This window comes from Bufo gargarizans, chromosome 3 (genome assembly GCF_014858855.1).
Source record: "Bufo gargarizans isolate SCDJY-AF-19 chromosome 3, ASM1485885v1, whole genome shotgun sequence".
In the NCBI taxonomy this organism is placed as follows: domain Eukaryota; kingdom Metazoa; phylum Chordata; class Amphibia; order Anura; family Bufonidae; genus Bufo; species Bufo gargarizans.
Window position 1 is genome coordinate 302,245,684 of NC_058082.1, and position 22,527 is coordinate 302,268,210.

The 22,527-nt window shown below is 45.3% G+C and overlaps 2 protein-coding genes across 2 annotated transcripts in view; both read right to left on the reverse strand.

The window, feature by feature from the left end:
* The window catches only part of LOC122932313 (beta-1,4-galactosyltransferase 3-like), a 246,692-nt gene extending 237,536 nt beyond the window's left edge, over positions 1-9,156 (reverse strand). Inside the window, exon 1 of the mRNA XM_044286660.1 lies at positions 9,135-9,156. The gene's annotated coding sequence lies outside the window, so the exon portion shown is untranslated. The remainder of the gene's footprint in view (positions 1-9,134) is intronic.
* The window catches only part of LOC122932314 (beta-1,4-galactosyltransferase 3-like), a 164,358-nt gene that overhangs the window by 6,109 nt on the left and 135,722 nt on the right, over positions 1-22,527 (reverse strand). Inside the window, exons 3-4 of the mRNA XM_044286661.1 lie at positions 21,786-22,021; positions 9,135-9,325 (exon numbers count right to left, since the gene is read on the reverse strand). Of these exons, the coding sequence (XP_044142596.1) occupies positions 9,135-9,325; positions 21,786-22,021 (427 nt within the window). The remainder of the gene's footprint in view (positions 1-9,134; positions 9,326-21,785; positions 22,022-22,527) is intronic.

Sequence of the window (22,527 nt, forward strand, 5' to 3'; positions counted from 1 at the left end):
CTATAATACTGCCTTCTATGTACAAGAATATAACTACTATAATACTGCTCCTATGTATAAGAATACAACTACTATAATACTGCTTCCTATGTACAAGAATATAACTACTATAATACTGCTCCTATGTACAAGAATATAACTACTATAATACTGCCGTCTATGTACAAAAATATAACTACTATAATACTGCTCCTATGTACAAGAATATAACTACTATAATACTGCTCCTATGTATAAGAATACAACTACTATAATACTGCCTTCTATGTACAAGAATATAACTACTATAATACTGCTCCTATGTACAAGAATATAACTACTATAATACTGCCGTCTATGTACAAAAATATAACTACTATAATACTGCTCCTCTGTACAAGAATATAACTACTATAATACTGCCTTCTATGTACAAGAATATAACTACTATAATACTGCTCCTCTGTACAAGAATATGACTACTATAATACTGCTCCTATGTACAAGAATATAACTACTATAATACTGCTCCTATGTACAGGAATATAACTACTATAATACTGCCTCCTATGTACAAGAATATAACTATTATAATACTGCTCCTATGTACAAGAATATAACTACTATAATACTGCCCCTATGTACAAGAATATAACTACTATAATACTGCTCCTATGTACAAGAATATAACTACTATAATACTGCCTCCTAGCTGTGAGGACGTGTGTAGGTGGTTCTCCTCATGTCTGGAGCAAGCCCAGGGAAGGGCCTCCCTGGGCGGGGAACTTCCCCAAGCAAGGCCCAGGCTTCCAGGCCTCCACTGGGAGGGAACTCCCAGGCTTTCTCTAGTATGGATACAAGTCCAAAAGTGAATCCTGTGACAAGAAATGACCAGAATGGAGGAAACACCAGTGCATTAAGTGCAAGTAAGAAAGATGGCGTAACAGTTGTGGTTCCAGAAGGAAAGAAGGATTCAGCAGCAGTGAGTACAGCTAAGAATGGTGCAGAGAAGCAGACCTCCAGCCCAGGCCTGCAGCGTCCAGTACAGCATAGTGACCCCCAAAAGGTATCTTCTGTGAGTGGAAATCCAAACCTGCAGGGTGCACAGGAGGTGAGACAGGGCGCAGCACATGCATCAGGTGTGCAGCTCACCCCTCCAGCACACAGGCAGCGGAGGACATCTCTGGAGAGGCTGACATTACAGCAGAACCTGCAGCAGTGTGAGGTGGTGACCATGGCATGCTTCGGCCGCACCAGGTCTCAGTCTGGAAGTGGCAGCAGCAAAAATGCTGAAAGATCTATGGATATGGCACAAGAGAGGTCTGCAGAGAAATCTCATGGAGGCTCCAGGTCTGCTGAGTTCAAACAGCCTGAGAAGCTGCCCAAGACTGGACACCAAACAAGAGAGACCCGTGCACCTGAGCTGCAGCTAGCAGAGGAGATCCCTGCCCTGGTGAGGAAAATGGAGGAGCTGAAGGGACACAAACAGATGCTGCAAATGGAGATTGACTGTGTATACAAGCTAAAGACTGCGAATCCAAACTGTGCAGCCGTGTACGACCGTAAGCTACACTCACTCAGCCTGGAACTTGGTGACCTGGTAAAGCAGATGGACATTGTACTGGACAGGATGGGACCACTTGCTGAGTCCTATAGGAACCAGGAGCGTTTTGCCAGCCAAGGCCTGAACCTTGAATTTGTTTTTTCTCTTGCTGAACTGGATTCCAGTGTTACCCCTGAGGAGGCCCAGCGGGCGACAAGACCTGTGCTGCAAGCCGCAAAGTTTTCCTTTCAAAAAGGAGAGATTTATAAACAGGACAGTTTGCAACAGCGGCAACAAGGATCTGCAGCTATCCCTGAGGAGACACATGGACCTCAGACACCAGCACTACAAGTCCCAGGAGGCACAGTGCAGCAGGACAATGGACATGCATCCGTACATCCAGGTGATGGGGTGGCAGAGCAGATCTCTACTGCTGGGGCAGAGACTGGGGGTGATGGTGGACATGTACCTGAGGGGTCAGTGTCTGGGGGGAATGTACAGTCTGTATGGGATATCTGAGGATGGCATAGAGGTGGACGGGCTGGAGGAATCTCCACAGAGTAATGAGGGCGATTTTCCACCTTTACCCTCAAGCACAGAAGGTGTGAGTGGCCCCCCTAGTGCAGACACCCCCCCAATAAGTCAGGGCCCTGAACCCCGCCAGGTCCCCCCCAGTAATGCCTGGAGCCGTGGTGCTCCATCTTTTTCCTCCGGCGCTCACTATACAGGTCAGGTCTTTAAAAGGAAGAATGTAGTGAGGTTTAAACATCGAGGCGCCAAAGAAGACCTCCCAGATCGGAGGCCTGTGGTCCGAGAACTCCTGTGTTGCCAGATGGGGTTTGTGCCAGCGGACATCTTGGCAGTTATTAATCTACCAGATAGACAAGGCTATGATGTCAGCTTTTAGGTCATGTCTAATCTGGATAGATTTTGGGCTAATTTCCCTAGGTTCAGGGACACTGACGAATGGAGTAAATTTATTTTTATTCCAATATCCAATCCAGATACCGTCACTGTTAATATCATCTTCTGGAATGAAGCCGTCCCTCCCCAGAACATTGTTGTGTGGCTCAGGAGGCACTGTGACATGGTCTCTGATCTCACCAAGAACCGAGATGATGATGGTATCTGGACTGGAGGGTGGAAGGTTTTGGTGAAGCCGCGACAGCATAATAATGTTACGTGGCATCTACCAAACTCCTTCTTCGTTGGGAGAGAGAAAGGCGTCTACTTCTACCCAGGTCAGCCCAGGAAGTGTTTTAAATGTGGCAGAGCCGGTCATGTCGCGAGTGCACTTGACCACAGTGCACACAATCTGTGCAGTGAGGTTGGCCACATAAGTGCAAATTGTCAAAACATCAGATCTAATCTATGTGGTGCGATGGGTCACCCTCACAGAGATTGTCCGGACGCATGGCACAATGTCTGTAAGGAGCTTCCTTGTTAGAGGCAGATGCTGTAGAGGAGGAGGCCTTAATGTCAGGGTCCATTCTGACCACACAAGAAGTCCAGCAGGGATCAGGTACTGCAGCTCCAGAACTTGAGGTCCCAGATACTGCACAGGGGAGTATGGAGGTTGTCCCTGAGGGCCAGCAACAGTCAGAGGTAGCCTCTTCTTCATCGCCAGCAGTATTTGAGGAAAGTAAGAGCAACAAGAGGAGGAAAAAAGACAAGTCCTCCCGTAAGCCTGAGGGTGAGTACAGCATGGCCGAGAGTGTCAGGAAGAAAGTCCATAAGGGGTCAGAGGTTATGGCCATATCCAACAGGTACGTATGAAGTACTGTCAGAATCTGAGGGAGATTATGAGAGAGAACTGAAGAAAATAGATGATGAATGTGAAGGGGACACTGAGGATCCTCCGACCAAAAGGAAACCCTATGCTGTAGAGTCCCAGGTAGAATCAGACATGGAGACAGGTGGTAAGCAGGGCAACTCCGACTCTGACCTATGATGATGGGTATTACCTTGCTGCTCTTCCTTTTGTGTTGTGTAATGATAGCCGGGTTCTCTTTAAAAGTGCTTTCCAGCAATGTCAATAGTATTAAAGTAAGAAAGACAAGGCACATAGTGTATGACCACCTGAGATCTTTTGATGCAGATGTCATCTTCTTACAGGAGACGCGTCTGACCACATCAGGACTTCTACGTGAGGCTGAGGGGGAATGGAGGTCTGGTCCTTCTTTCTGGTCACTGGCTGTGGAGCCTTATGCCGGGGTTGCTATATTGTTCACCACCAATGATGTGACTATACATAGACTGACAGAAGTTATTATGGGTCGATGTCTGGTCCTGGAGGTCACAATCCATGGTAGATGACTCCGGCTCATTAATATCTATGGTCCACAGTCAGTGGCGGAGAGGGTCCAGTTATTTAACGAGGTTAAGCCGTATCTTTTTACCTCTGTCCCAGTGGTGTTGGCTGGAGATTTCAATGTCACTAGGACATCGGGTGACAGATCCTCTGGCCGAGCAGTGACCAGGGACTCCAAGGTCCTAAATAGAATGATCCAGCAGGCAGGCCTCAGCGATGTGTTCACGCAGGGTGGTAGGAAGCCAAAATTTACATACTCCTGTGCTGACAGAAGAATTCGCATTGATATGGCTTTTGTAAACCCTACAGAAGTGGTTAGTGGGATGTGTGAGAAAATTGTCCCTTTCTCTGATCACTTGGCCTTGTCATTCTGTTTGGGATCCATGAAGCGTCCAGATGTTGGTAGAGGGCTATGGAGACTTAACTCCAGTCTCCTGGAGGATCCTTATGCCCAGGATTCTGTCCACTTTCTTTTTCAGCAACAACTAGAGAGAGTGGACTTTTATGATAGCATGGCTGACTGGTGGGAGGACGTCAAGGAGGAGATCAGATCTCTCTTGAGGAGACTGTCATTTAAGAAGGGGAAGAGTAAGTACAGCCAGTATCTCAAGCTGCGGAAAGAATTGGAGTCACTGTATTCGGCAGATGGGGGGGACCAGCAAAAGATAAACCGACTGAAATCTGAGATAAGGCAGTATCAGTACAGCAGGTACACCTCCCTGGTTCTGGAACGTGATTATGGTTCCTTAGGGTCACCTGATCCCTTTGAGAACTGCCGGGAGCGTGTAGTAAACAAGGTGGTCACAGGTCTCACTGACTCCCAGGGTGTTTTGCAGGAATCTCGGGAGGGTATCCTGGGGGTGGTGAGATCTTACTATACTGACTTATTTCAGAAGAAGTTTTTGGATAAAGAGAAGATGACAATTCTTGGAGGCAACTCCAGGCCCTGATACTAATGATTTGGACTTTTCTCCTTTAACAGCAGAATTAACAGTGGAGGAGGTTAAAGTAGCCATTGATAAATTACATCTGAAGAAGGCACCAGGTCCGGACGGTATTACCGCAGAATTCTATAAGAAATTCAGAGACCACTTGGCTCCAATCCTCGTGGACGTGTATAAAAATTCTCTAGAGAATCACCTGATGCCTCCATCCATGAGGGTGTCATCGCTAATTCTGCTTTCTAAAGGTAAGGAGCTTAGCGACATCAAGAACTGGAGGCCGATTGCCCTCTTGAATGTCGACAGGAAAATTCTGGCAAAAATCCTTTTCTCTAGATTAGTCTGTTTGTCCCGGGCACTGTTGGCTGGCTGTCAGTTCGGCACAGTGAAAGGGCGGAACATCTCTGGAGCAGTCATCTCGATAAGGGAGATGTTTGAGAGATGTAAAGCTCTGAGGTGTGGGAGATATGTTGTTGGTCTTGACCAGGCTAAAAGCCTTCGACAGAGTAGACCACGAGTATCTATGGGCCACTTTGTCAAAGTACGGTATTCCAGGACAATTTATTGATTGGCAGAAAACCTTGTACAGAGAGGCAGAGAGCTTATCTCTGGTCAATTGTTGGCAGGGTGGCACGTTCAGGGTTGTGGCAGGGGTGAGACAGGGTTGCCCGTTGAGTCCACTGCTGTATGTGTTTGCCTTAGACCCGTTCCTGAGGTCGCTGCAGGAGTGTGATTTTCGGGGGGTACCAGTCCCCCACTGCTTGCCTCTGAGTGTTGTTGCCTATGTGGATGATGTGACTGTGGTGATACCTGAGCCTCGTGAGGTGCAGATGTTGTTGGCAGCCATCAGAAGCTACTCTGAGGCCTCAGGGTCTCTGGTCAACCTTGAGAAGATTTCTGGACACTGGATTCTGATCCAGACTTTGACCTGCCACAATTTGCGAAAGCCTCCACCTGTATTAAGATCTTAGGGGTTAAATTTGGGAGGGACGATAACGCCAGGATAAATTGGGAGAAGTTGGAAACCGGAAATGCACAGGTTCAGCGATGGAAGAACTGGAGGCTGACCTATAGAGAAAGGGTTAAAATGCTGAAGACTTACCTGGTCCCTGTCTTCTTGTATATCTCTGTCATTTTTCCTTTGCCAGAATCTTTCTCGGCTAGGCTCTTTAGCCTGTTCTTCCAGCTTCTTTGGGGGAACAGGTTAAACCCAGTAAAAAGAGGGATCACTTACCTGAAGAGGAGAGAGGGTGGGCTGTATATGTTAAATCCAAGGGTGTTCTTTGACTCCTTGTTCCTAAAAGTCAATTTTGGTGACCTGGACTCGGAGAACAGCTCCCTGTGGGTGAACAGTGTCAGGGACTGGATATTGCCTTTTGCAGAGTCTTGGGTGCGAGGCGGCAGTCTCAAGAGGGGTCGGTTGACTCGTGGCTTCCTCCCCCAGTACCTGGAATATGGTCTTAGGTGCTTGAGAAACTGGCGGATTGATATAGGGTGCATTGAGAGTAAGACCAGGAAAGAGCTGTACCTGACCATATGTAGGACTTTCTTTTATATACAGCCTGCATTAAAAGACTGTACAACAGTAACCTTAAAAGAAAGTCTGAGGTTTCTTAATGGAGTCAGGCTCCCTGCGAAAATTTTTGACATTGCCTGGCTGTCCTTGCATGGGAAGCTTTATGTTAAGGGGAATCTAAAACATCTGAGTGTCTCAGAGCGTAAGTGTCCCTTAGGATGTCAACAGGAGGAGACAATGGCACATTTTATATCTGAGTGCGAGGAAGGGCAGAAAATATGGCAGGAAGTATCCTCCAGGTTAAAGATCCCTAGACTGCGGCGTCTTACATACCCTGATATCATCTATGGGGTACCAGCCAGTATACCTGACATTGACCGGGGGACCATGTACCTGATTATAACAGTCATTAAATACTACCACTGGCATACTAGAACGAAAGTGTCCGTACATAGCGAGCCGTTCCATCACAGGCGAGCGGTGAACCTGATCCTGTCAGAGCTGAGGTGGATAAAAAACTTAGAATGTAGGAAAAAGGAGAGAAACAGGATGTTATGGAGGAAGGTACATATGGTGGATGTGGACTGATCTTCATAACGGAATTGTGTTTATTACTGATTTATTTACTTTATTTTCCTTTAACAGCAATGGACTATTGTTAAGTTAAAGTTATCATCATTATTATTATTTATACTGTTGGATATGTATGATTTCTGGTAAATGACCATTGTTTCTGTTCATTCAGATTGAATGTATTGTTATGTTTGTTTATACTAATAAAAATTGCCTCCTATGTACAAGAATATAACTACTATAATACCGCTCCTATGTACAAGAATATAACTACTATATTACTGCTCCCATGTACAAGAATGTAACTACTATAACACTGCACCTATGTACAAGAATATAACTACTATAATACTGCCTCCTATGTACAAGAATATAACTACTATAATACTGCCTCCTATGTACAAGAATATAACTACTATAATACTGCTCCTATGTACAAGAATATAACTACTATAATACTGCTCCTATGTACAAGAATATAACTACTATAATACTGCCTCCTATGTACAAGAATATAACTACTATAATACTGCCTCCTATGTACAAGAATATAACTACTATAATACTGCCTCCTATGTACAAGAATATAACTACTATAATACTGCTCCTATGTACAAGAATATAACTACTATAATACTGCTCCTATGTACAAGAATATAACTACTATAATACTGCTCCTATGTACAAGAATATAACTTACTATAATACTGCTCCTATGTACAAGAATATAACTACTATAATACTGCTCCTATGTACAAGAATATAACTACTATAATACTGCTCCTATGTACAAGAATATAACTACTATAATACTGCCTCCTATGTACAAGAATATAACTACTATAATACTGCTCCTATGTACAAGAATATAACTACTATAATACTGCTCCTATGTACAAGAATATAACTACTATAATACTGCTCCTATGTACAAGAATATAACTACTATAATACTGCCTCCTATGTACAAGAATATAACTACTATAATACTGCTCGTATGTACAAGAATATAACTACTATAATACTGCTCCTATGTACAAGAATATAACTACTATAATACTGCTCCTATGTACAAGAATATAACTACTATAATACTGCTCGTATGTACAAGAATATAACTTCTATAATACTACTCCTATGTACAAGAATATAACTACTATAATACTGCTCCTATGTACAAGAATATAACTACTATAATACTGCTCCTATGTACAAGAATATTACTACTTGTCACGATCAGTGTGTGTGGGGGGGGGGGGGGGGGACGACTCACCGAACACAGGAGGGAAGGGGAATAGAAACTGGGCCTGGAAACTAGGGAAGAAACAGGTCACCTCCTAGACAACCCTAATCCGGGCCCTGACTACCTATCAATATGAATAGACCTTGAAGGTAGGAATATTCATATGCAGGATACCTAGGCCCTGATTTCCCTATAAGGCCCTGGAATAAGTATAGGACCAGAGACAACCCATTACTCCCCAGATGGATGAATGGAAGTCTCTGTCTCAGGCACAGATACAACGACAGGGAATATAACAAATGCAAACAAATGCAACACTTAACTTCTGTAGAGAGGGAAGAACAGGAACACAAGAGACAACATCACCCCAGCTCAGCCAAACCCAAATGAAGCTATCTACTGCACAGTCAGAAGGGTGGGGTCAGACTATAAAGGGTAGAAGTGATGACCACTGAGCAACAGCTAAGAAAAGGAAAGTGGTCATTAACCCTATCAACACTGAATAAAGAGAAATCAAGGAGGCTGTTAGATTCCTCCACGCTCATCCAGTCTCTCTGATCTCTTGACACCAGTCACCTGAGGAACCATGACACTATTATAATACTGCTCCTATATATGAAAATGTATATCTAGACTAGTAGTCTAATATTTCGATGACAGACAACAACATCTATAATCACAGTGAATATATGCCATACAATCTGTGACATATAACATGACGGTCACACACTGGAGCTGTATTCATACCGCTGTGTGAATCCTTCCAGCATCTGTTAAACCTATAGAGCGCACAGCATCCTACATAAAATGTCCACTAGAGGGCAGTCACAGACAGAAGTAACGTTCCATCCATGTACAGAAGGCACTGTAATTCCAATGACAGGTTCAGCTCTGCTAGATTTGTATATTTATTCAATGTATTCTAACCATGTAACAGAGGAGTGGTTTTGTAATAGCAGTGCCAAAATGCCCGGCATTCCTAGTGTGTGTGGCAGCCATGACCCGGCGCTGCATGCGCAGTGCATTACCTGTACTGGAACTTGTCAATGGCGCTGGAGAGATGCTTGGGGTAATGATCGTCGCATATGTACAGATTGTAGTCATTTTCCGGAATGAGGTCAACGTCGTGTAAGATTAAACAGTCCCAGTTGTCGTAGCGCAGCGCTTCTCGCACGCCGATGTTGAGGAGCTTAGCACGGTTAAATGTTGCGTTCCCCGCCTGTGAAGATAAATGTCGCTGTTAGCCGGGAAATTGAGAAGAAACTGCCTCGCGGAGTAATGGAAGTGGTGACTATTTCACGGACCATTACAGGAGGAGGAAAAGGAAGATGACACAGTGTTATCCTAACCGGGCTTTATCACTGTACGCAGGGAATAAAAGGGGGGTTTATTATCCGCTAAGACGCCAGGAAGAGTTATAGGAGGAATTTTATGTGTATAAAGAAGTCGCTTTCTCTGCCCCTCTAAAAAGACCAGAAAACTAAAACTAACGCGACATACGTAGGTGCTCACCTCTTACACTATATACGTATAGAATGAGGCACACAGCCATGTCACCTCCACAATAAAACTGTACATTCCAGTGAAGGCAGACTTCCGGCACCTTCAGGAAATGTTAGGACGAGGGGTTGGCACGGGCACAAGCACCATGGGCTACAATCTACAGCCGGGAGTATTGGATCTAGCTGCGATCCTTAGATGCTGCAGCCAATAGCAGCATCCTCATAACAGAGGGGGGGGGGGGGGGCTCTCTTTATAACTTCATTACCATTACCCTCTCCCACCACAATGGGATCGTAGGGCGCTAATAGGAAAAAGTAAAACTTTCCTTTCCTGCAACTCTGATAAATGGCCCCATTTACCCATGAAAGCAACAAGGGATATGTGTGCAGACAGCCCATCACACACCTTATATATCCCCCAAGGGATATGTGTGCAGACAGCCTATCACACATCTTATATACCCACTGAGGGATATGTGTGCAGACAGCCTATCACACCTTATATACCCAGCAAGGTATATGTGTGCAGACCGCCTATCACACACCTTATATACCCACCGAGGGATATGTGTGCAGACAGCCTATCACACACCTTATATACCCACCGAGGGATATGTGTGCAGACAGCCTATCACACATCTTATATACCAACTGAGGGATATGTGTGCAGACAGCCTATCACACACCTTATATACCCACCGAGGGATATGTGTGCAGACAGCCTATCACACATCTTATATACCCACTGAGGGATATGTGTGCAGACAGCCTATCACACCTTATATACCCAGCAAGGTATATGGGTGCAGACAGCCTATCACACACCTTATATACCCACCGAGGGATATGTGTGCAGACAGCCTATCACACATCTTATATATCCACCAAGGGATATGTGTGCAGACAGCCTATCACACCTTATATACCCACCGAGGGATATGTAAGAAGACAGCCTATCACACCTTATATACCCACCGAGGGATATGTGTGCAGACAGCCTATTACACATCTTATATACCCAGCAAGGTATATGTGTGCAGACAGCCTATCACACACCTTATATATCCACCGAGGGATATGTGTGCAGACAGCCTATCACACATCTTATATACCCACTGAGGGATATGTGTGCAGACAGCCTATCACACATCTTATATACCTACAGAGGAATATGTGTACATACAGCCTATCACGCATCTTATATACCCAGCAAGGTATATGGGTGCAGACAGCCTATCACACATCTTATATACCCACTGAGGGATATGTGTGCAGACAGCCTATCACTCCCCTTACATAACCACCAAGGGATATGTGTACAGACAGCCTATTACACCTTATATACCCACCGAGGGATATGTGTGCAGACAGCCTATCACACCTTATATACCCACCGAGGGATATGTAAGAAGACAGCCTATCACACCTTATATACCCACCGAGGGATATGTGTGCAGACAGCCTATTACACATCTTATATACCCAGCAAGGTATATGTGTGCAGACAGCCTATCACACACCTTATATATCCACCGAGGGATATGTGTGCAGACAGCCTATCACACATCTTATATACCCACTGAGGGATATGTGTGCAGACAGCCTATCACACATCTTATATACCTACAGAGGAATATGTGTACATACAGCCTATCACGCATCTTATATACCCAGCAAGGTATATGGGTGCAGACAGCCTATCACACATCTTATATACCCACTGAGGGATATGTGTGCAGACAGCCTATCACTCCCCTTACATAACCACCAAGGGATATGTGTACAGACAGCCTATTACACCTTATATACCCACCGAGGGATATGTGTGCAGACAGCCTATTACACTTCTTATATACCCACCGAGCTAGCTCAGCACACAGGACGTCCTTCATGAGCTCCATGCCGTAGACATCGTAAGTAGGATGTGGTCAAAATAATAGGGCCTGAACATATAAAAGTTAAAAATATATGGGCAATGCAATATATTTTTTTTATAAAGTTATTTATCTTTTACAAAATGAAAAAAAAAAAAAAAAAAGCTAGTGGATCCCTATGAAAATTAATAGGAGACAGTCTGTACAGAACAAAAGGGTGCAGAAAATTCCCATTAAAATCTGCATGGAGTTACCTGCATTTTGCTGCACATTTCACGCTATACATGGCAATTTATTCTGCCGATCTTTGTGCAGTTTTTGGATGAGATTGGCTTAAATTCAAAGGTGAAAGATCTGCAGTGTATATGACCAACGCGCCAGTGCCATAGGATGCCAAACACCAATCTGTAACACTTCTGATCTACCCCGGTCACCTGTAAGCGCTATTTACTGTGAAGTGGAGGCATCTGGGAATAACGAGCAACTTTACCACAAAGCGCGAGACCACGGAAACTCACAGAGCGGGGCCTCCGAGCGCGGAAAATCATATAATATATATATATATATATATATATATATACAGTCATGTGAAAAAATTAGGACACCCTTTGAAAGCATGTGGTTTTTTGTAACATTTTTAATAAAAGGTTATTTCATCTCCGTTTCAACAATACAGAGAGATTAAAGTAATCCAACTAAACAAAGAAAACTGAAGAAAAGTCTTTTCAAGATCTTCTGTAAATGTCATTCTACAAAAATGCCTATTCTAACTGAGGAAAAAGATAGGACACCCTCACATGTATTCCCTCTTAAATTGGCTCAGATCTCACACAGGTATATCACACCAGGTGCACATAATTAGTAGATCGTTACTCTGCATGTTGAATGAGGCTTGCCCTATTTAAACCTCAGACATTTAGTTTGGTGTGCTCCTGACTGTTGAAGTGAGAGTGAGCACCATGGTGAGAGCAAAAGAGCTGTCAGAGGACTTCAGAAAAAAGATTGTAGCAGCCTATGAGTCTGGGAAGGGATTTAAAAAGATCTCAAAAGATTTTGAAATCAGCCATTCCACTGTCCGGAAGATAGTCTACAAGTGGAGGGCTTTCAAAACAACTGCCAACATGCCCAGGACTGGTCGCCCCAGCAAGTTCACCCCAAGAGCAGACCGCAAGATGCTAAAAGAGGTCTCCAAAAACCCTAAAGTGTCATCTCGAGAACTACAGCAGGCTCTGGCTACTGTTGATGTAGAAGTACATGCCTCTACAATCAGAAAGAGACTGTACAAGTTTAACTTGCATGGGAGGTGTGCAAGGAGGAAACCTTTGCTTTCCAAGAGAAACATCGAGGCCAGACTGACATTTGCCAGAGATAAAGTTGACAAAGACCAGGACTTCTGGAATAATGTTCTTTGGACAGATGAGTCCAAAATTGAATTATTTGGACACAACAGCAGAGGACATGTTTGGCGTAAACCAAACACAGCATTCCAAGAAAAGAACCTCATACCAACTGTGAAGCATGGAGGTGGAAGTGTCATGGTTTGGGGCTGCTTTGCTGCAGCAGGACCTGGTCAGCTCACCATCATAGAATCCACGATGAATTCTACTGTGTATCAGAAGGTGCTTGAAGAACATGTGAGACCATCAGTTAGAAAATTAAAGCTGAAGCGGAACTGGACCATGCAACATGACAATGACCCAAAACATACTAGTAAATCAACCAAAGATTGGCTGAAAAAGAAGAAATGGAGAGTCCTGGAATGGCCAAGTCAAAGTCCAGATTTGAATCCCATTGAGATGCTGTGGGGTGACTTGAAAAGGGCTGTACGTGCAAGAAACCCCTCAAACATCTCACAGCTGAAAAAGTTCTGCATTGAGGAGTGGGGTAAAATTTCCTCAGACCGATGTCGAAGACTGGTAGATGGCTACAAGAACCGTCTCACTGCAGTTATTTCAGCCAAAGGAGGTAACACTCGCTATTAGGGGCAAGGGTGTCCTATCTTTTTCCTCAGTTAGAATAGGCATTTTTGTAGAATGACATTTACAGAAGATCTTGAAAAGACTTTTCTTCAGTTTTCTTTGTTTAGTTGGATTACTTTAATCTCTCTGTATTGTTGAAACGGAGATGAAATAACCTTTTATTAAAAATGTTACAAAAAACCACATGCTTTCAAAGGGTGTCCTAATTTTTTCACATGACTGTATATACATACATATATACAGTACAGACCAAAAGTTCGGACACACCTTCTCATTCAAAGAGTTTTCTTTATTTTCATGACTATGAAAATTGTAGATTCACACTGAAGGCATCAAAACAATGAATTAACACATGTGGAATTATATACATAACAAAAAAGTGTGAAACAACTGAAAATATGTCATATTCTAGGTTCTTCAAAGTAGCTACCTTTTGCTTTGACTACTGCTTTGCACACTCTTGGCATTCTCATGATGAGCTTCAAGAGGTAGTCACCTAAAATGGTTTTCACTTCCCAGGTGTGCCCTGTCAGGTTTAATAAGTGGGATTTCTTGCCTTATAAATGGGGTTGGGACCATCAGTTGCGTTCTGGAGAAGTCAGGTGGATACACAGCTGATAGTCCTACAGAATTGACTGTTAGAATTTGTATTATGGCAAGAAATAAGCAGCTAAGCAAAGAAAAACGAGTGGCCATCATTACTTTAAGAAATAAAGGTCAGTCAGTCTGAAAAATTGGGAAAACTTTGAAAGTGTCCCCAAGTAGAGTCACAAAAACCATCAAGCGCTACAAAGAAACTGGCTCACATGCGGACCGCCCCAGGAAAGGAAGACCAAGAGTCACCTCTGCTGCGGAGGATAAGTTCATCCGAGTCACCAGCCTCAGAAATCGCAGGTTAACAGCAGCTCAGATTAGAGACCAGGTCAATGCCACACAGAGTTCTAGCAGCAGACACATCTCTAGAACAACTGTTAAGAGGAGACTGTGTGAATCAGGCCTTCATGGTAGAATATCTGCTAGGAAACCACTGCTAAGGACAGGCAACAAGCAGAAGAGACTTGTTTAGGCTAAAGAACACAAGGAATTGACATTAGACCAGTGGAAATCTGTGCTTTGGTCTGATGAGTCCAAATTTGAGATCTTTGGTTCCAACCACCGTGTCTTTGTGCGACACAGAAAAGGTGAACGGATGGACTCTACATGCCTGATTCCCACCGTGAAGCATGGAGGAGGAGGTGTGATGGTGTGGGGGTGCTTTGCTGGTGACACTGTTGGGTATTTATTCAAAATTGAAGGCCTACTGAACCAGCATAGATACCACAGCATCTTGTAGCGGCATGCTATTCCATCCGGTTTGCGTTTAGTTGGACCATCATTTATTTTTCAAGAGGACAATGACCCCAAACACACCTCCAGGCTGTGGAAGGGCTATTTGACCATGAAGGAGAGTGATGGGGTGCTGCGCCAGATTACCTGGCCTCCACAGTCACCGGACCTGAACCCAATCGAGGTGGTTTGGGGTAAGCTGGACCGCAGAGTGAAGGCAAAAGGGCCAACAAGTGCTAAGCATCTCTGGGAACTCCTTCAAGACTGTTGAAAGACCATTTCAGGTGACTACCTCTTGAAGCTCATCAAGAGAATGCCAAGAGTGTGCAAAGCAGTAATCAAAGCAAAAGGTGGCTACTTTGAAGAACCTAGAATATGACATATTTTCAGTTGTTTCACACTTTTTTGTTATGTATAAAATTCCACATGTGTTAATTCATAATTTTGATGCCTTCAGTGTGAATCTACAATTTTCATAGTCATGAAAATAAAGAAAACTCTTTGAATGAGAAGGTGTGTCCAAACTTTTGGTCTGTACTGTACACTGATCATAAGAATTTAGCTTACCTGCAACCTGCCAAGCGTCTGAATCCTAGACAGGCTAGATGGTCACTGTTCTTACCAGGTTCAATTTTGTGGTTACTTTTCGCCCAGGGGTTAAAAAACGTCAAGGCAGATGAATTGTCTCGTAGTTTTCCTGGGGTAAGTGATTCAGAGGATACTGCTCCGATTTTGGCTGATGGGGTGGTGGTTTCTGCTCTGTACCCCGAATTGGAGATGGAGGTGTTGGTAGCCCAGGAGGGGGCTCCTGGTTCTTGTCCCCCAGGGAGGTTGTTTGTTCCCGATGGACCCTGATACAAGGTATTCAAGGAACATCACGATACTGTCCTTGCTGGACATCCTGGTGGTAAGTCCACCTTTGATCTTGTGACCCGGAGGTTCTGGTGGCCCGGGTTACGTAAGAGTGTTGAGGATTACGTAGCAGCTTGTGAAACCTGTGCACGGTCAAAGGTTGCTCACACTTGACCTTCTGGTTCACTTCTTCCTTTGTCTATTCCATCTCGTCCTTGGACGCACTTGTCTATGGACTTTATTACGGATCTGCCGAGTTCCTCCGGAAAAACAGTAATTTTGGTGGTTGTTGACCGTTTTAGTAAAATGGCTCACTTTGTATCGTTAGCTAGTCTGCCCAATGCCAAGACTCTTGCTCAGATTTTTGTTGATAATATCGTGAAATTACATGGCATTCCCTCGGATGTGGTTTTTGATAGGAGCACGCAGTTTGTCTCAAAGTTTTGGAGGGCATTCTGCTCTCGGCTTGGCATTCAACTTTCGTTCTCTTCGGCTTTTCATCCGCAGTGGAATGGGCAGACAGAGCGTACTAATCAAAACCTGGATACCTACTTGAGGTGCTTTGTGGCTGAGAATCAGGAGGACTGGTCCTCATTCTTATCCCTAGTGGAGTTTGCTTTAAATAACCGTAGGCAGGAGTCCACGGGAAAGTCGCCATTTTTTGGCGCATACGGTTTTCATCCTAAGTTTGGTACCTTTTCTGGGACTAGTTCCTCTGGGATGCCAGAGGAGGAGAGATTTTCTTCTGCCTCGTCTTCTATCTGGCGGAGGATCCAAGTGAATTTGGAGAAGATGGGCGAGAGGTATAAGCGAATGGCTGACAAGAGACGTATGACTGATCCGGACCTGTGTGTGGGTGATCTGGTGTGGTTATCTACTAAAAATTTTAAACTGAGAGTACCATCTTGGAAACTGGGGCCAAGATTTATTGGACCTCACAAAATATCTGCGGTGGTCAATCCTGTAGCGTTTCGTCTGGATCTTCTGCAGACTTGGAGGATCCATGATGTGTTCCACAGGTCTTTACTGAAGAAATATGTGAAACCGGTGGAACCATCGCCATTGCCTCCTCCCGCTCTTCTGATTGATGGAAATTTAGAGTTCGAGATCGCTAGGGTTCTCGACTCAAGAGTTCTTCGAGGTTCCCTTCAGTACCTGATACACTGGAGGGGATACAGCCCAGAGGAGAGGATGTGGGTTCCGGCTGTGGATGTTAGTGCCAGCCAACTGGTGAGGGCTTTTCACAGATCCCACCCGGATAAAGTTGGGCCGGGGTGTCCGGAGGTCATCCGTAGATGGGGGGGTTCTGTTATGCCCTGCTCAGGTCATGTGCGGAAGTCTGCTAGGTTAGCAGCACATGTGTAGCCTTTTGTTATTGTTTTGGAGTTGAGCTATATCCGCCTCTCTTCAGGTGCACTGGGTGGGGTCATTGGTATGAGTTTAAATTACGCCCACTCCCAGTGTCCTGTGCGGGTTATAGCTTCTGTCCTGTTCAAAGGAAGGAAGGAGGGAAGGATTGCTGTTCCTGCTCAGTACAAGATAAGTTGGTTTTGTTTTCTTGTGATTGTTTGTCTAGGCTGTAAGAGAGACGCCTGCCCCCTCCAGGTCCTGAGGGAGCAGGCTGCCTCTTTCCCCCTTTCACCATCTTAGGGAATCTTCAGCCTAGGCACAAGGACACGTTCATTCCCACCTTCAGGGTCTGAATGTGGGCATAGAAGTCTAGGGGGAGCTGGTAGGGATTTGTCAGGAGGTGACGTTTATCCCCAGCTTCTTGCCTAGACATTTGTTTTGTTGTATTCTGTGTATCTTGTATCCTGTCCAGCGTGGCAACAGGTTTAGACAGTTAGCATTGAACTTAATGGGAGGTTGAAATCTGTAGGCAGTGTGCTCCTCCTAGTGGTGGCAGGTGGTCAGTGCTGGACCATATCACATCATGAACCCCATACAAGTTGCACCCACCACTAGGGGAAGCTCGCTGCATGCAGGTTTAGATAGCCAGCATTAATTCAATGAAAGGTTGAAATCTGTAGGCAATGTCCTCTTCCCAGATGCCAGCTCTTCCGCTGGGGTAGCCTGTGGGGAGTCAGTTTCTAGACAAGAGGATAGGGGAGGGCAGAGGCTGACTGCGCTCGGCACAGATGCCAGCTCTTCCGCTGGGATGGGTTCAGGCAATCCTACCCCCATGACCTTGTTGCGGATCAGCTGTGGAAAGGAAGGATTGCTTAAATCCTCTTCCTGGCATTCCTGTGGGGTTGGTGGGGGATCGGTACTGGCTGTCCAGCATCCCTGTAGGTCTGGTGCAGAGACCGCAGTCCCATCTGCACCATCGGAGTTAGGGGTGCTGTCCCCCTGTGGTTGGGGAGAGAGACCGATTGTCTTCTCTCCCTTCAAGGTACACTGCCGCTGGGGAGCAGGACCGACTGTCCCTACTCCCTGACACTCCAGCTGCCGTTGGGGATCTGGGCCGACTGCCCAGCATCCCTGTAGGACTGGTGAAGAGATCTCGGTCCCATCTCCACCTGCCATATGGGGGTCCCCCCAGGACCAGTCTATGAGGTCCCCTACCTCAGTAGCTGGTACTGAAGCAGGGGATACTTCAGTCAGGTCTTCACAGCTGTAGGGTTGTAGGTCTGGGACTGCCACCCAGCTCTCCGGCAGTGTATGTTGGGGCCGAATTGAGCTGAGGAAGTATCTGTAATCCTGCTCCAGCTTCCACTCCATTGTCATTAGAGATACCAGGTCTTGTCTCACCTCTCCCGCTGTAGCACAATCATGTATAGCCTCCCTGTAGTCATAGATATCCCAGAACCGGGACTCTCCAGCATCTCCGAATTCCGGTTCTGCAAAGGACTCAAACAACAGGCCAGGGCCATCATAATCCTCACCCTCAGGTCTATCGTGCTCAGCCATCCAGGGGGAGTGCCGAATCACATACCACCAGAGTGCCTGGTAGGCGTCGTCTAGCCAAAGCTCCTTCCATACCAGGCTCTCGAGTTCTGTCACCCACTCATCCAGGGGCTGCTCTTCCAGAAGGGGCATTCGCAGGGCCACTCACATCTGCAACTGCTGCTCCTCACTGGGGAGACTCTCACCCCGCCGATGCTGTACATCTTCCAGGGCCTCGTGCCAGACGCCTTTCCGGACTGCATCCCTCCAGTCCATGTAATCCTCCTCATCGTAGTGGGATGCTGTCCGAAGACTAGCCGATTCCATCCTGCTGTAGCCAGGGGTGCTGTACAGATACTAGTGTTGCCCTCAATATACTCCACGAATGGTGTCTCAGAGCTGCTTCTCCTCGCACTAGGACGTCCCCACTGCTGCCACTACTGTAACAGATCTTCTGGCACCCCGACCAGGTACCTCCATCGATGGATGCTCCTAGTGCTTCCCGAGGGCTCTAAGCACTCCACTTGACACCGTAAGCACTGCAGACCCCACGAACCGCCAAAGCTTGGTCGAGGTCTCACCGTCTCCTACCCACCCTGGACCTACTACAAGGCTCCAGGCTCCAGTGGGTGAACCTCTCCTAAATCCAGAGAGCAGAAACAGCTCTTACAAGAGCTAGTAGTTATAGCCAGGGTAGTATAGCACTTCTTCAGCGTATAGCAATCCCCAGTGTCGATCAGTTACCCAAACACCAGCCTCAACATGATGAAGGGTAAAACAGGAACTCTTTATTGAACACACCAGCATTGACTTATTTACACATTTTCCAACAAGGGTACCACCCCCGTGGACCTGGTTGGGAACTGAGGACATGACATAGCAGCCAATCCTTTACAGCTTTACAGTTTAAACACAAAACTAACCCTATTCAACAAACACAATGGCATTGTCTGTGACGCAATTAAACACAATGGCATTGCCTGTGACGCACTCAATAACAGAATAGGCATTGTCCTTGACGCAATCAACAATGAACAACATGCAAACAGACATCTTCAACCCCTCCATAATGAATGAATAGGGAGAGAGGAGACACATGTGATGGGATTATCTCCTGAGTGTATCATAGGGTGATCTACTCATCTAGGAGTCGGCTGCTCTTATAGTCAGCTATCTTAATCCCATCATTAACACAATCAGTGGGAGTCTCAGTGCAGAGTTAACCCTTTTTATGTTGCTGAATCCACACCATGCACCTTTAATGGGCAACAGGAAATATGTGGCATATAAATTCCACACATAAATCGGGGTTTATAGTTCCTTGTAACCCCAAAAGGTCTGAGGGGGTCTCCATAGTTCTGGGTTCATAGTCCGTAGGAAGGAGGCTGGCCCTCAGGCTTCTCCAGAATTCCCAGTGACGGTTCAGTCCGTCACATACCCCATTAGGGGATTCTGTATTAATAGAGGGGAGGGGATCAAACTGAGGATTCACTAAGAAGATTACAGCACAGCTTCCAAGAGCGTCTAGGTCTCCGGAGGACCCAGCCTGTGTAATACTTTATTTCTCCTGTGGGGGTGCTTCAGGAGAGCTGAACACTAACTGCCGAGTCCCTCCCACAATGGCTAATTTTCACTATAAGGCAGGAGGTATAACAAAACAAAAAGAAGAAAAAATATATCTAAAGTTTAATCTAAGGTTACTCATGGTACTACTCCACTTACCTGTCTACTGATAACATCTGGAGTTGGCATTAGAATGTGAAAGGCAAAAGCAAAAAGAAAGTTTCATTAGAACAGGACTCTTCATGGTCTGAGAATATGGAGATTCCTCAAAAAGGGGTTTAGAGGTTTGCGACCCAGCCCATTGCATCTTATCTTGCGCCAGAGGTAGAGCTCAGCAGCAGTAAAAAGCTGGGCCTCCTCTGCTGGGAGCACGAGAAACATGGACCAAAATGATAAGTCATCTTCTTGAAGAAAGTACAGCTCCAGAAGAGCAGTCATCGGGGTTCCTGAAGCTTAGTGATGGAGGATGATGAGGGACCTCAACAGGTGCAATGTGCTCAGAAGAACTTCAAGCTGAAGTCAACTGGTACTGCAAGTGTGGGCAGAAGGTCTGATAGTAACATAAGATGGTACAATAATATAATTTCACAAAAAAATTAGGGCTGTGCAAACCTCATAAGAAACCCACCACCTAGACCAAGGATCGGCAACCTCCGGCACTCCAGTGTCACGGATGGTGTTGCAGAAAGCTGGAACTTATAAATAAACATCCGACTGGCTTGATCCCAAACTAAGGAGTATATGGGTAAGCCCTATAAAACCCCTAGAGCTCTCCCTGACTGCTATGTCCATGCAAAGGTCTTAATCGTAGACGATTGCATGCCCTCGTACCTTATACTATGTGATACCTGAAAACCCTATAATAGTGAGGGGACACGACCACCGGCTCCCTGCACTTAAAACGGATGGAGTCAGGGTCACCTAGAATCAAGCCAGCAAGGAACCACAAATAAAGGAAACAGACTTATCTGAGGAATCAGGAGACGCAGCCTCCAGCAGAGAACACAATCCAGGAAGAAGTATAAACCGCAAAGCGAGGCAGTATGGGAGGGAATATAAAGGGAGACAATCAGTGCGAATAGGTGACAGCTGGGAGCAGGAAAGGAGGTGAGAAAGTGAAACCAAAACAAAGAACATCTTACAATAGGTAGAGAAGAACGTCTGCCAGATCTTCTCACAGAGCTGGCGGTGACATCCAGCTGTGGTGAAACTACCACTCCCAGCATGCACACTTGCTTGACTATTGTCAGTATTCCCATATAAGTGAATGGAGCATGCTGGGAGTGAAAGTTTAGACACAGCTGGAGTGCCGAGGTTGCTGATCCCTGACCCATCCAGGTTTAGTGGGACACCAACAAGAGTTTTGGCTCAGTGACTGGTTGTTTTAGACTTACATAAGTATTTGTGAGCAGGTCAGGGTGAGGATAGCTGGGAATAAGAGGTAAGTAAATACTGTCCTTTTTAGATAATCTGGGCTCAGATTTAGGGGTCTGAATACACTTCGGGGGTTCTTTTTAATAACCTTTTTATCTCTTTTGAAAAATAAATTGTAGGAGGTCCTTACCAAAAAGATTGTTTTTTATTTACCAGGATCTTACCAATGTAAAAAGGTTGGGGTCCTTTGACCTAAACCAAGAACTTCAAACCAAGATACCTATAAAAATTTACAAGAGACGATGCTGAGAAATGCACGTTACCTGATGGACCACAAATATCGTGTAGTGCAGCTGTTGGCGTTGCAGGAAGGGGTGTAGGTAGTAGAGCAAGCTTCGGAGGTGAGACTCTCTGTTCCTGTGTGGTATAATTATAGCTGTGCGGTACGTTCCAAAGCAGTGCCTGGGGCTGAAGCTACCTCCTGACGTCACATAGCGGTTCTTCATCTGGATCTTCTTCAAACTTGGCGGCTTGTTGAGCGTTATGGTTAAAGGACCAACTAAAAAGAAGAAAGCCAAAGTCACAACTAAAGAAACCTAGAATGGGTAGTCGAACCCTGGGCTCCACGCTTGGTCAGTAGTGATGGACGAACTTCAGCCACCAAATACTTACTAGAAGTGCACAAATAGTCCCACAACACGGACAGTGACAAAAAAATGGCAAAAATTCACACAAAATATATGTATTAATCAGGGGCCATTTTTATGCGTCTTAAAGGGAAAGTCTCAAAAATGTGCTCTGCTGGAGCCTAAACATTTTTTTTTTTAGGCGACGGGATTACGGGCCCAAAAAATGAGGCATTCACCTGACAGAAAAGAACAAGTGATTATGTGGCTGGTGGTATATTAGACGGTCAGAGGATAACAATTTTACTGTAGGCCAGTACAGTCCCCAAAAATTTGACATTCACCTGACAGAAAAGAACTAGTGAATAATGTATCTGGAGGTACATTAGGAGGTCACTGGAATTTTTTTTACTGTAGGCCACTGGAGTAGAGGCCCCAA